This window comes from Chroicocephalus ridibundus, chromosome 1 (genome assembly GCF_963924245.1).
Source record: "Chroicocephalus ridibundus chromosome 1, bChrRid1.1, whole genome shotgun sequence".
Lineage (NCBI taxonomy): Eukaryota > Metazoa > Chordata > Aves > Charadriiformes > Laridae > Chroicocephalus > Chroicocephalus ridibundus.
The window spans coordinates 153,603,333-153,617,662 of NC_086284.1; the positions used below are offsets into that span (position 1 = coordinate 153,603,333).

Consider the following 14,330-nt stretch of genomic DNA (forward strand, 5'->3'; position numbering starts at 1 on the left):
AAATGAGGTGCCTTTAAGGGGAAAATAACCAGTTTCCTTAGTATGCCACAAAGCAAACTACTGCTTCCCTCTAAGCAACTCGCTCCCACACAAAATAGTACTTTTTAAGTGATCTGGAGGATTAACTCCAAGAGACGTAACCGATTCAGAGGGGACTTCCTTCACAAGCAGGACCTAATACAGTGAACATCCGAGCACTGTTAGCCAAAAAGCAGCTAATATTAAAGACCAAGGCCAACAGTTACACAGCTAAGGTCTGTAATGATGAAGTGCTGTATCCACAATTCTAGACCTGCAATTTCTGCCCGGAATGAAAACAGCATCTGCACAAAGCACTGCATTCACAAGCTCAACAGGGAGATTTTCTCCCAACAGGAAAGCCTGCCATGAGGCAGACAGAGCTGGGACTACCCAGGGACTGCTCAGCAAAGATCCTCTATTAACAACCAAATCAGTTTAACATCTCCTACCTGAAACCGTCCCATCTTAAGAACCCCGGCTCCTGCTGCGGTAGCCATAGCACTGCTCTCTCCACCGCTTGATGCTGAAGCTAAGGAAAAGGAGAATGCGATTAAGAAGAAAACGAGCAACAAATTATGTGAACTCCAAGCATTTCTTTTTGTCTACTTCAAACCCAACTATCAGTTAACTCCTTTGGATTCATGGAACCCAATCTATTTTTTCAACTTTACTATATAGAATATCAAACTACAATGTTGAAATCAAGTATTTTTCTATAAAGTTTCACTGCACAGTACACTTGCTAAAAGTGTACTTTTAGATAACAGTAGAAAAAGCACATTGATTTCAAACAGGGATGTGAAATAGCCAAAGAATTAAAAAAAACAGAACTGAAATTTATGTAAGAAAAAGCTTATTTTAATTCAATACCCACACCGACAACCTAAACTTCACAAACACTGGGGACAATTCATTAATAGAAAAGTAGTAAGTTCAAGAAATGCTATAAACCACACTTATTCAAAGCAGACTATCTGAAGCTTTCAGAGCTGGATTCTTAGGTGTCAGCTCCTAATTTTGTTGTTGCATGCACTGGCAGTATAAGGTTACAAAGCTGAGAAATAACATTCTATTTTTACATCAGTTCTATTGGACAGCTTGCCGTTGTTTATTAAGCAACTTCTCAGTTTGTTTACTTTTACCTTCTAAACTTTAGCAGGCAAAACCCAACTCATTTTCTAGCAGACAAACGAGTTCTACAGTATAGTTCACTACTGACATACCAAAATGGGAATATTTATTTTCCTACTGGTTTTATTAGCTTTTGAAGGTTTGTCATTGAACTTCAGAGGCACATGCAAGTTAAATAATGTTTACTAGATAGTTCAGAAATAGTTTTAGTACCACATTAACAGTTTATTTTAAAAGAAGATGACTTCTAAAATTAAAACAGTTAGGAAAATACTGACAGGAAAGTCTCAGGCTATTTTGCCAGTTGTTGGGGGTCCCCATCCCCCCCCCCCCAGTTGAACTCATCTAGATTTAAAAGTCACTGATCATTCAGAGTTCAATTGCTGATCATCCAACTCAACCTTCAGTTGTTCCAAAGCAGCTAGAAGGGAGCCTGGTTTTCCTACTACCTTTCTTAATCTTTTAGTAGTTTAGCCTTCATTTCTCTATTTAAATAGAAAGGAAACACTTTCAGGTTAGGAAGAGGTATCCATATAGAACACGGCATGATAACGCAAAATGAGAAGTCTTACTGTTGTTGCCAAGAACGTAACACAAGACAGAAAACAGTTCCTTCAAATCCTGAAGCTGTACCTTAGCAGCATACTGCAAATTCTTTGCAAGACTTAATCTAGCATTTTGGACATCTTTAAATCCTAAATGAGTTGCTATAATATGCATACATCATTCCCCTCTCCTGTCCCACAGTGGAAAATTTCATTGTAGTTACTAAAAACTAGTATGATCCTCAAGAAATTGCCATTGTATGACTTACTAAAAAACACTATGTCCTTCCAAATTGCTAATCTGTTCAATTTTGGATTATGTCTCCATGCTTAGGAAACCATCTAAAACAATCAAGGTTGTCTTACCATCCTTCAGAGACTGTGTTGCTGTGGACACCAGCCCGGTAACCGTTGTAGATGCCACTGAGGGCACAGACTACAGATTCGAGGGGGAAAACAAAAATAAAATTAAATTAAAAGAATCAGCAGTTTGATTGAATGCCAACAAATCCACCATACTGCATATTATATAATCTCTTATTTTCACCAGAGTCAAAGCATGACCCACAACAAGACAAATGCAAGCGTTTTTAACCCCCAAAGCAAGCAACATCAGCAGGAGATTTTGCATGTCTGGTGACCCCAAGGCTGTCAGCAGAACATCACCTTTTGCTCTGCAGAAGTAATGCATAAGTAGCCACTTGGAGATCAACGTCAATCATTACCTTCATTTTGTATTTAAGTTTATTATTCTAGCCTTTTAAAATATCAGATCCACTCTTTAAACAACCCTCCCAAATTAAGACTGACAGATTACATACTGCTTGTTTTAGTGCTCTTTCCCCTTATTCCACTGTTACTTCCCCTTCTAGTTTGGTGACATTAATGATATCATCAGAAAAGCTGGATTAAGAAACTAACATCAAAACCAGCCTCAGGAAGTACATCATCTATTGCAACATACAGATTTTTCCTAATTTGGTTGACTCAGTCCCACAAACTGGAAGGTGACTCTTCATTTCTATTTTTAAAAGTCTGAAGACTGGTGTAGCGATATTAAAGGCAGTGACCCAAGAGCACGACTTTGAGAAAACAGTGAAGTTTTTCAAGACTACTAAACTGCCAACATTGCAAACATACACAGGCAGGAGCAGATGTCACTGGAACGGTCTCTGGACTAAGGGTTCTTCTCAGTTTAGCATCCAGATCTTCCAGTGGCTGCTGGGACTGATGAGAAAGGAAAGAATAAACAGCTGTCCCAGCTCAGGGGAAATACATCGCATTAGAGAAACAGCCTTATTCAATACTAAATCTAAAGCAGTCAGTACAGCTTCCACATTTCTATCATGTTCTACTTGTACACATTTAACACATACAGCACAGTAAGACTGGAAGCAATCTAAGCAACACACTTGGTAAAAAACAGAGGAGCAGCATCAACTGGAACTTCTCTTTTTCATGAAGTCATTCCCGCTCTTAAGAACTGAGCAAAAATGCTGCAAACCTCCAAGTTCTACATTTTTTGGTTGGAGGGTCACAGAGGTAATTTGTATTATGGATTATCTAAAACCTTGAAGAAAGTCAATTAGAAAAAAAACATAGAAAAATTCAAAAAGATGCCCATAATTTCAAAAGCAAGCATGGATAAAGCAAGATTGATGATAACACAGATTTTAAAAATAAAATAAAAAACCCCACAACACTTACAAGTTCCCTCAGACAAGCTATCATCTGGATGGATTGATGAAGAGGAAGAAGGGAGAGGGGCAGATTCTCTCTCAAGCATGCTTATTACTTAAGTTTCAGCTGTTTGACTTGGCATCCAAGATGTTTTTCAAACTTGGCCAATTGAATTGGGGAGGGGAAGAAGAAGAATTACCTAAAAATATCTCAAAGATAAGAAAAGATGGGATTCACTCAAAATTATTAATTAGGGTCATAGCCGTAAGATACACATGGAAGAAAATGTGTTGGCAGATATCACTGAATTGCAATTCTGACCCTATGGAGTAGAAATTTCCATCCAAACTTTTGCATTATTAGTTTTTCCAAGTCTTTTATATTAAAAAGCTAGATCTGTTTTTATATCTGAAGCTCAGGTCACAGCAACATAAAAACGTTACCTTCCACTTTCAAAAAACTGAAAGTTAGAGGTACACAATAGCATAAAAATGCTTTCAACAGGCTGCCAGGTTGACATTCTTCCTGAATTGTGGATTTCAAGACACAAAAAACCTATGAACAATAAACCCCGTATCAATTCCATACAAATAAAAAAAGAACACAAGATGATGCAGACTTTGTGACTCCATTCAGAATCCAAATGCTTAGCAGACAAGGGAGGTAATTTAATTCAATAATACTGTAAAATAAAAGAGGACATTTCACCTGAAATAATTCACCTGTATAATTCTCATCACTTATGCTCACAAGAAGATATTTCCTTCAAGTAAACAAAGAGCTGAGATATCAGAATGATCAGGAAATAGAGATTTCTGTATGGAACAAGGGTACCAAAATGAAGCTTGAAAAAAATCAATTTAAATACACTTCAAAAAGCAATTAAGGAATAAACAGAACAGGTATTTAAGACTAAGGAACAAACTGTCTAAAACTGGTCTTAAGATTACACGTACTTAGTCTGCAAATTAGGTTTCTGATACTAAGGAAAGAAAAAAGCACTCTGTAATGAGCTACTGATAGAAGCAGTAAGGAAGAGAATCCTAGTAATTTTCCAGATAGTATTATGTGATAGCGCAGCAAATGCTCGTAACAGTCAATTAGATTTGATCCAGTTGGTCTCCTCCAATTTTGTCTCACTCCGAGACAGGCTTTAGAGTTCAAATGAGAAGTGAAATTAGGCAAGCTGTTTGCAAAGGACAAGAAACAGGGGTTCTATATTTGTGCCTCTTCCATACCACAAATCCTGCCAGAAATACCTATGACAAACAGGAAGAAGCCTTTTGCAGTGGTACAGCGGCCCGAGTCACATAAGTGGCTACAAGTGCTTTGAGTCTGGGGGAAAATATTACTAACGCACCCAGTTCCAAGCACCAAAAATAAAAAGGATGATGAACCTTAGTGTGACTGATTTTAACTAGCTGTCTCCAGATCCTTTTGCTACCCTTGCTCACGGTAAGAACACAGTTAAGAATTATCACCAAATTGTTGTCTTCTCTTCAGCAAAACCATGCTTCAGAAAGAACTGGCTGAAAGGCATAAACCACCTTCTGTCTCCAGAAGCCAGAAGGGGAAAAAAAAAAGGCATTGCTTGTCAATACTACTATCTTACAGCTTTATGTAAGCCATTCAGCTTCTTGTTCAGTTTGGAGGCAGAAGATACCCATTGCCTGATTACTCACAGGGCAGGCCCTCATTCAGCCTGCTAGAAAGAAGCTGCATAAAACCAAATACAGCAGCACTTCTTTTCCTGACAGGTTCAAGTGCCATACGTTCACTTTCTTAGTTTTCTTATGTGAGGAGCACAAATTTCTGCCCTTTAGCACTGAATAATACTTTCTATGTAGTAGACTGATTCTCATTGCCTACAAAAGATTTAAATATGCTTTCATTAAAAAGAAGAGACAATCAAGAGTAGTGCTGGACACAGAGTCCATCTGCAAGGACTCCTTGATTAAAATCACCGATTTGCATTTGCTCGATAAGATGAAGACCAAGAAGGTGGCAGAGCAAGAATAGACAGGATGAGATGTCAGCCTTTGGCACATTGTAACCTAGGTCCACTAGGCTGTTTCTATTCTCACCTCCAGGACGCGCTCTATGCAAACTTAGTCTAAGAGATATCCTTAAGAGATCACAAAGTAATGACATTTACTAGGAGAAATAAAGAAATTGCTGAACAAAGACAGAGCTTCTGCACAGAGAGCACTGGAGGAAAAAAGCTGGAAAAGCTAAAAAGGGACTACTAATGTCATAACCAACATAAAACTACACAAAAGCAGCTAACATGCCCTACTGCTAACTCTACTCATGTCTTTAGAACCAGGTAATACCATGGTTCTCACATTTGAAAGCCAGAAATGGAAATACTATTCCAATGGTATCTTTGAAGATCAGTACCCTAATATATGTAATTCAGTTCTTTAGTTTTAGCTGTAGAATATGAGCCATGACAGCTCATTAACCAAAGTTGCCTTGGCACAATTTAAATTTGCTATTTTCTAACACTATTCCTTTGTATGACAGTCAGCTTATATCCCTTCAGACAGATGTTCTCTCATCAAGCTATTGTAAATCCCAAGAAAGGAACAGCTTGCAAAGAACTAAAGTGACCTTTAAAATTTATTTTAAGTTCTGTTCCACAGATGAAACTTGAATTCAAGACCTCCATTGCAGGAGATGAGAGGGAGAACGTTACCACAGTGTTATGGAGAGGTCTTTATCAAGTTTAGCTCAGTTTGCATTGAAATTCTCAGTGGTCAAAAAAAAACAAAAAAGAAATCAGGCCATAATGCTAATAAGTATTGTACAAAGTTTCATACTGTAGCTATTTTATTGGAATTACTTTAAAATTACAGTTAAGATCTAAGTGAATAATTCCCTTCTACAAAAGGACAGACTCCAATTCAAGTGTAGCTTTTGGACACATATTCTAAGACTATTCACTGTAGACTTAAGCCCCAGGTGGAGGAGGTTACTACTATAAGATGCACATGCACAGGAAACACTAGATTTAAGACAAAATTACTCTGAGCCTTAAGCAGGCACCACTAGGTACACACTTGAATCATACCTCCTTTACAGGTTTGAAAACTGCGATAATTTGTGCCAAGTCTACTTTAATTCTTTAGAAAGCCATCTTTGTGTTTATTCACAAACTTCTTTCAAAAGTAGCACAACTATCTCATGATCTCATGGGTTTTGTCTGGTTATTTTTTCAGCTTTTCTTTGCATATGGAAGTGTAGCGTTCCCATGTTACATCTCCTTACATAGCATTTAGAAGACCCATAAAACAGTTTTGTCTTAATATGGTTCTTTCAATTACGGAAGGGGGCAGAGCATGTTCTATTTTTTAAACAGAAATGAAGGCAGATTTAATCTTTGGGGTCTTGAGATGAACACCTGTCCAGTTTACACACAAAATATCCAAGCTAACTATTGCACCCAAGGACAGAATCTGAGCAAGGGAAGCCACTGTTACATTGCAACTCATGTTTATGATCAGGAGCTTCAAAGACCTTTTGCAAATCTGAAAGCCTACTGAAATCAGAGTGCAGTAATAACTGGAGGAAAACACACCCAAAAAACAGTCTGACCTCGGTAGCAGGGAAGGTCATGGAGCAGATCATCTTGAGTGCCATTACAACTCATCTAAGGGACAAGCAGGGGATCAGGCCTAGTCAGCATGGGTTTAGGAAAGGCAGGTCCTGCCTGACGAACCTGATCTCCTTCTACGACAAGGTGACCCAATTATTGGATGAGGGAAAGGCTGCAGACATTGTCTACCTAGACTTTCAAAAAGCATTTGACACTGTCCCCCACAGAATTCTCATGGGAAAACTGGCGGCTCGTGGCCTGGATGAGCATACAATCTGCTTGATCAAGCACTGGCTGGATGGGCAGTCCCAAAGAGTGGTGGTCAATGGAGTTAAATCCAGCTGGCCACCGGTCACAAGTGGTGTCCCTCAGGGCTCGGTGTTGGGACCATTTCCGTTTAACATCTTTATTGATGACCTTGATAAGGACATCGAGTATATCATCAGCAAGTTTGCAGATGACACGAAGCTAGGCGGGAGCGTTGATCTCCATGAGGATAGGGAGGCTCTACAGAGAGACTTGGATAGATTGGACCGATGGGCCAATGCTAACGGTATGAGCTTCAACAAGGCCAAGTGCTGGGTCCTGCACTTGGGCCACAACAACCCCATGCATCGCTACAGGCTTGGGGAAGTGTGGCTGGAAAGCTGCCTGGCAGAAAAGTCTGGGGGTTCTAATTGACAAGCAGCTGAACATGAGCCAGCAGCATGCCCAGGTGGCCAAGAAAGCCAATGGCATCCTGGCTTGTATTAGAAATAGTGTGACCAGCAGAAGGAGGGAGGTGATTGTCCCCCTGTACTCAGCACTGGTGAGGCCGCACCTTGACTACTGTGCCCAGTTCTGGGCACCTCAATATGAGAGAGATATCGAGGTGCTGGAACGAGTGCAGAGGAGGACAACGAAGCTGGTGAAGGGCCTGGAGAATAAACCTTATGAGGAGCGATTGAAGGAGCTGGGACTGTTTAGTTTGAGGAAGAGGAGGCTGAGGGGAGACCTCATCGCTCTCTACAACTATTTGAAAGGACACTGTAGAGAGGTTGGTGCTGGTCTCTTCTCACAGTAATTAGCAATAGAACAAGAGGGAATGGCTTCAAGCTGCAACAGGGTAGGTTTAGGCTGGACATTAGGAAAAAATTCTTCACAGAAAGAGTGGCCAGACACTGGAATAGGCTGCCCAGGGAGGTGGTGGAGTCACCATCCCTGAATATGTTTAAGACTCATTTAGATGTGGTGTTAAGGGATATGGTGTAAGGGAGAACTTTGTAGAGTGGAGTTGATGGTTGGACTCAATGATCCCAAGGGTCCTTTCCAACCTAAATGATTCTATGAACAACAGAACACAGGAATTTGCAAAGCCAGCAATTCTGCATTTTCATGAGTGTTTAATTACAGTATATAATGCTTTCCTAAAGAACTATTATGCTACTATACTCTTTTAAAGAAGAAAACAGGTTCAAGTTTTATGCACACACTCACCTGTATTACTTTTTTTTTAAAAAAAAAAACCCAAACCTCTAAAGTTCAGGTTAACACACTAAAAAATCCCAAGCCCGATTAATTGTTCCTGTACTTCAGACACTGGATATGTAGCTTGCCCTTTGGGACACTGTACCCAGTGCTGAAGTGACTCTGGCTACTGCTACAGCTACACAAAAGGGGTTATTCAGTCAAAAGAAAGAAAAACAAAGACATTAATAACATGCAATGGAGAGTTTAATCGAAACATGCTCTTTGAAAGGAAAAGAAGCAGATAAACATCTGCTGAGTCGTGTAGCACCTGAGTTAGTGAAGGTCCTGGAAAAGGTGGCAGCGGCTCACTGGATGGAGTGCCAGCCGGAAGTTCAGAACCTACTGGTAGCACCTATGGATAACGAAGAGGAAACGCGAGTCCATCAGACACGGAACAACAGCAGGATCAGATACCAAGCTACAGTCAGTCATGTCACACAACAGAAGCCTCAACTTTTTTTTTGTCTGTAGAGACTTCCTTCCTGGAGAGTTAGCATAGAGTCTTTAGGGATTTTTGCAATAAAGTTGGGGAAGTTAGTTGTTTGCTTTTGTGTTATTTTTAAATCCAAATTATCTTTGAGCGGCCACAGTTTCCAGTTTAAGCTGCTGTGTCCAGGAGCAAAGCATCTTGGGGATATTATTTTCAAGTCTGCAAGAAATGCTACAATAATTCTTCCAAAAAGCAATTAATTTTCCAAGCTTAATTTATAAAAGGGTGCAAGAATGCACTCAATCTCCTTACGACAGATCTACGTTAACTGCCCATTAGGAACAGCAAGCTACGTGCTTCTGGCAAGTTGTTCCAAGCAACATGACTTGAGAACAGAAACTGTCATGCCCAAGGATGTCTCCACTTGTTGAGAAGCAGATTTATAGATCTCACACCAATTTCTTGATCCATCCCTTTTTGTGAACCTGAAGGGTGTTGATGACCCACAGAAGATGACTAGGCCATGCAGCTGGGTAGAGGGAAGTCATCCAGGTTATGTGGAGGAGGTTAGAGAGACTGGAAAGGTTAGAAGGAGGCATCAAAGCCTCCCCGCCAGGTCAGATAGCACATTCCAGTTAGTTATTTCCATTGTTAGGGAAGTGGAAAGTTCTAAGAACCAAGCAATCCATTACACAATTTGCAATTCTTATTCTCAGCTGTAATCCTGAGGCTTGAGAAACATGAAAGCCTTATGAGCTATAGTGTTGGTCAGATGGCTTCCCTCGTGCGACAGCAAGCACTGCTGGATGTGTGTCTACTCTGGTCCTCAACAAGAACCAGTTCAAGCTTGCAGTCATGTTACCACAGCTTAACCAATGCTTCAAATTGCAGTAATAACTGCCTGGTGAAGATACATTCCATAGTTATCTATCCTCCCAAACATATTTCATCAGGAACTACCCCCAGTTGCATTACCTCGGATTTTTTTGTGCACTAGGAACATACACATGGACATTACCTGTTCTGAGGCATGATGAATTTTTAAGCTGTTGTAAGTTAATCAGTTTATAAATAAAAGGCAAAACATACTTTAAATAAATTCATAAGACAAGTCAAAACACATTTAACTGTCTAGGTTAACAGGCTGGCCATAAGCAAAATAAAACAGAGTTCAATAAACCCCAGAAAACTAAAGAAATAAGCTCCTTAAAGCTCAAAAATCAAAGAATGCGAAACTAAAATTAAGCTTTGAGAAAAACTAATTTAAAAGTGAAAGCTTCAGAGGTGAGGTAGTTTTTCCAAAACCAACCGTCAAAAACCCCAAACATTTACTACATTTAAACCCAAGCCTTTGTAATTACAGGTTTGCAATTAGCAGGTTTCTAACTGCTCCAACAGTTCCTCAACCAGTACCAGTTTTTATTATTTTCTAATCTTTCTTTTCTAATTCTCAACTTCAAATTGAATATAAATGAATGCCTCTGTGTCTGGATTTCCTTCCCAACTTCATTGGCACTTATTCTTCCTCCTCCATGGCAGAAATCTTCTACTTTGTTTAAATACAAGGAGTACAAGGGAAAGACTACTAATGAATGGGGACACTAGGAGCATTAGCTCAATTCAAATGGCCTGAAACTGGTTAATAGCAAGGCTGGCTAAAGAAGATCGACACAAAGTGTTGGTGAGTGGAAAAAATGTTACAGAAACAAAAGGAAGTGTGTATTAAGGTTTTTGGTTTGTTAAACATCCAAAAGTTTCTTCAACCTATTTCCATTTAACTTTGAAAAGGAAAGGGCTACCAACAGTTTAAAATACTGAAATGCACAGCCTCCCAACACAGGGAGCCATTTAAAAGAAAATAGGTAGTCTAATTTCACATATTGATACTTCTGGTTAACGAGCAGATAACATTCACAACACATCTCGAGTTGTTACTCCACATCATGACTATCTCTTTATCAAAGAGTGTTTGTTTAAAGAGCACAATTTAGTAAACACAAAAGTTTATTTTCAGGTATTCAGATACCTTTTAAACTTCTCAAAATTCTGCTTTCACAAATCTAACACTTGGAAGGAAAAGAGTATCCAGGCACCATATAAGCAGCAGAGGACTTTAAAAAAAAAACACAAAAAACTCTTTCAGTCAGGTCCACCCTCGCCTTCAAGGAACAGACTAACGATAAGAAGGAAAGCTAAGCTACTTTGTGAAACATACAACCACTCCATCGCATTCTAGTGATCATGTACAAGTTTAAAAGCTATTTAAAGCAAGCCTTCCAAATTCTATTTGAAAAAAAAAAAAACCAAAAACAATCACAAAAAACCAAGCTGCAGTTGCCTCAATCTTTGTAGTTTAGGAGTAGAAAAAATTAACAGCAACACTAGAGAGCTCTCTCAGAGGCACGATAGAGAATTGGACTTTTTGTTTCCCCCCCCCCAATATGGGCAAAATAAAACACCTCTTGGGACACAAAAACAACCAGAGCATAAAATTTTCAACATTCTATTAAATGAAGACACCTCTGCCTGCATAAATATTTTGCTTTATAAAAGGGCTTGTGCTCAAGATGGCTGTTTCCTACAATACTTGAATATTCACACAAATGTTGCATTTCTTACCGGTACCCTGCTAAGAGGGGGCTTTGAAGGAGAGGTCCCTGGTTTCACTACTGCTGTTGCAATGCTGCTCGATGCCGAAATATAGCTGACCGGGGTGATCACTTGCCCGGGAGTGGCAACCGGTGTCAGCACTGGCAAGCCAGTTGGTCCAAGAGGCAAACTGCTTGGAGGTATACAAGTGCTAATGGATGTCAGGGGTTTAGTTGGTGCAACAGCAGTGGTTGGTATCCCAGGAATAACTGTAGTTTCCATTACCAACGATGTCTCCAGAGATACTGATGGATGCGTTGTTCCCACGTTACCATGTTCACTGAAGAGAGACCGTAGCTTTTCTTCCAGGGTCTTTATATCATCGATACCAGGAGCTTTAGACTGAGCATCAGCATCAGCCTCCAGACAGTGAATATGAGGCTGATTGGGTAACGGAGCTGGTTGAGGCTGGCTGTGTATCAAAGTTTGCTGGACTGCAGGCAAGTTAGTAACTGGTTGTGGCAAGACACCAGGTAAGGGAACCTGGGGCAACATGGGTGTTGCTCCTGGAATCTGGGGTAGGACAGGTGTTGATGTAATTCCTGATGGGACAAGTAAGGGATGCACCACTGGCTGAGCGACAGAACCACATATGCTTGTTGCTACTGAAGATGATAAAGGTGCAGAAATTGGAAGAGATAAGCCAGCTGTGTTGCAGAGGTGTGATTTATCCATAGACTGCCCACTCTCAGGTAGTGACTGTGGAGCACTCACAACTGTTGTTTCTGCCAGACTGGAAACAGAGCCACTGCTACTAAGCTGAGGAAGCTGCAAAGCCACATTCTGAGGCAGAGACAGGGCAACAGATGTCTGTGGTCCTGCCATACTACTTACAATCTGAGGAGCTGACTGAGATGTCACAGCTGGTGCAACACCACCAAGACCAGTGACACCCGGAACCTGGGTAGAAGGCAGTGCCAAAGAAGACGGTGTGCTGATACTGGGGGCAATGTCTCCAGTTACTGGTTGAGCAGGCTGGGATGTGGTAGGTAAGGAGAAAGAAGCAGGGGCGCTCACGCTGGAAGCAACACCAGTCGATTGCTGTCCAGATTGTGAGGCTGGAGGTGGAGAAATAGAGCTTGGCACACTTGCACTTGGTGCAGCTCCAACAGCTGCACTTTCTGAAGGCAAAGTAACAGATCCTGGAAGAGAAACACCTGTGCTGGAGGGAACAGATATTGAAGAAGCAGCCACAGATGCAGGAGGTGCACCACTGCCCGCCATGGTAGAAAGTGCAGGTGGAAATGGTGGTATTGTTTGATTAAACACTGGAGGAGCTGTGCTAGGTCCTTCTGTCATTTGGGCATGCCCCATCTCAGAGAAAGCTTGCTGCAAGCTCAGTGATGATGCCGAGTGGGAGAGATTCATTCCAGGACCATGTAGTGGAGATGCAGCAACTGCAAGAACAGAAAAGTGTCAGTCCACATGGAAAAGTCCATTACAGTATTATTGTATATTGCTAGATTAAGAGCACATTTACCTCTCAGCATAATAAAAAAAATTACAAATCCAGGCTTACATTAAAATACAGAATTAAGGTTTCAGGGTCTTGCGGACAGTCCAGTAACATGTTTTTTTCCCCGCCAGAGAACCCTGCATAGTATCACCCAAACTATAATCGCTTCTTACCAGCACAGATAGTTCCTTACTTCCCCAAGTACTTTAACTAAACTGTTCCTAAACACGTGTTAACTTCAGCACTTTGATGAAAGTCTTCGCCATCCAATTTTAAGAGTTTATATAACTTACCTATATCCGGAGTTTCTTTTCCTCCAGGAACAGCAGATGTGAAAAAGCCCTGTTCTTTTAACCGACTCTCAGGAACAGGGCTGACAATAAACCGTCTTCCTGCAGAATGGACAACCTGGGTAAAGGAGCTAGGAGGAACCCCTAAACAGAAAGAAGTTAGATGTTTAGTGACACATGGTTGTAACTAAATACATAACCTGCAATATGGAATGTGCACTCCATATAAAATAAAAACTTGGCTGCACCCATCCGCTGAAACAGAAAAAGATAAATCACAAAAGACTTACCTATTCTTTGTGGCATGGAAGATGTAGGATCAGGCTGTTTGAACTCTAATTTCTGTAAAGTAAGATAAAATTTAAAGTTCTATTCTGAAACAGAAACCCACAAGATAGCTCTTAAAATGCTAGTTTACTGAAGTGTGGGCATTTAAGGTAAGCAGTACCTTGGACCCAAGCACCATTACCGAACTAGTGGAATTCTACCCAGATAAACGTCAGCTACAGTGGTTTTAGAGCTTCTCAGCTTAGCGACCGTCAATACAACAAATTGATCTAAACACTCTTTCGTTACCAGGCACTCCCAATGATTTCTTTAAACTTCCCACAGATAAACGGATGTTTCAAACTAGTTTTGGGTGGAAACAAGGCAGAGATTCAGGGAAGTGTCACCCCTTCTTATTCCCAGCAATCAATTTTAAAAATCTGTGTTTTGTAACCGAGCCATCCAGTTTCTTAGTAGCTCACTGAGCAGAGGGCCTGAGTCCAGGCTCTCAGTGGTTAGTGAGCAGCACAAGGCTGGGGGTTTTAGTGTCTTGCCTCACAATCTCAAATCCAACAAGCCTCAGCATTTAAGATTGCCTGCTTAGTGGACTGTTAGGAGATTCAGCAGCTTCAGAAGCATTAGAACATGTCAAAAAAGCAGAAGGTCTACATTATTTAGCTTCCTAAATGAATTTTTGGCTCTCACCCTAATATGTAGATTTCTGTTTGTCTTTTCTTTTAATTTTTAAGCTTTG

General features: G+C 40.5%; 1 protein-coding gene across 14 annotated transcripts in view; it reads right to left on the reverse strand.

The window, feature by feature from the left end:
- Positions 1-14,330, reverse strand: part of WNK1 (WNK lysine deficient protein kinase 1) — a 107,309-nt gene that overhangs the window by 13,732 nt on the left and 79,247 nt on the right. For 13 of the 14 annotated variants that reach the window (XM_063318690.1, XM_063318698.1, XM_063318672.1 and 10 more), the window contains 7 exons: positions 13,600-13,651; positions 13,313-13,453; positions 11,534-12,960; positions 8,753-8,836; positions 2,838-2,924; positions 2,064-2,133; positions 471-550 (listed from right to left, as the gene is read on the reverse strand). In XM_063318690.1, the coding sequence (XP_063174760.1) occupies positions 471-550; positions 2,064-2,133; positions 2,838-2,924; positions 8,753-8,836; positions 11,534-12,960; positions 13,313-13,453; positions 13,600-13,651 (1,941 nt within the window). The remainder of the gene's footprint in view (positions 1-470; positions 551-2,063; positions 2,134-2,837; positions 2,925-8,752; positions 8,837-11,533; positions 12,961-13,312; positions 13,454-13,599; positions 13,652-14,330) is intronic. The other variant, XM_063318708.1, reaches the window with a different exon arrangement.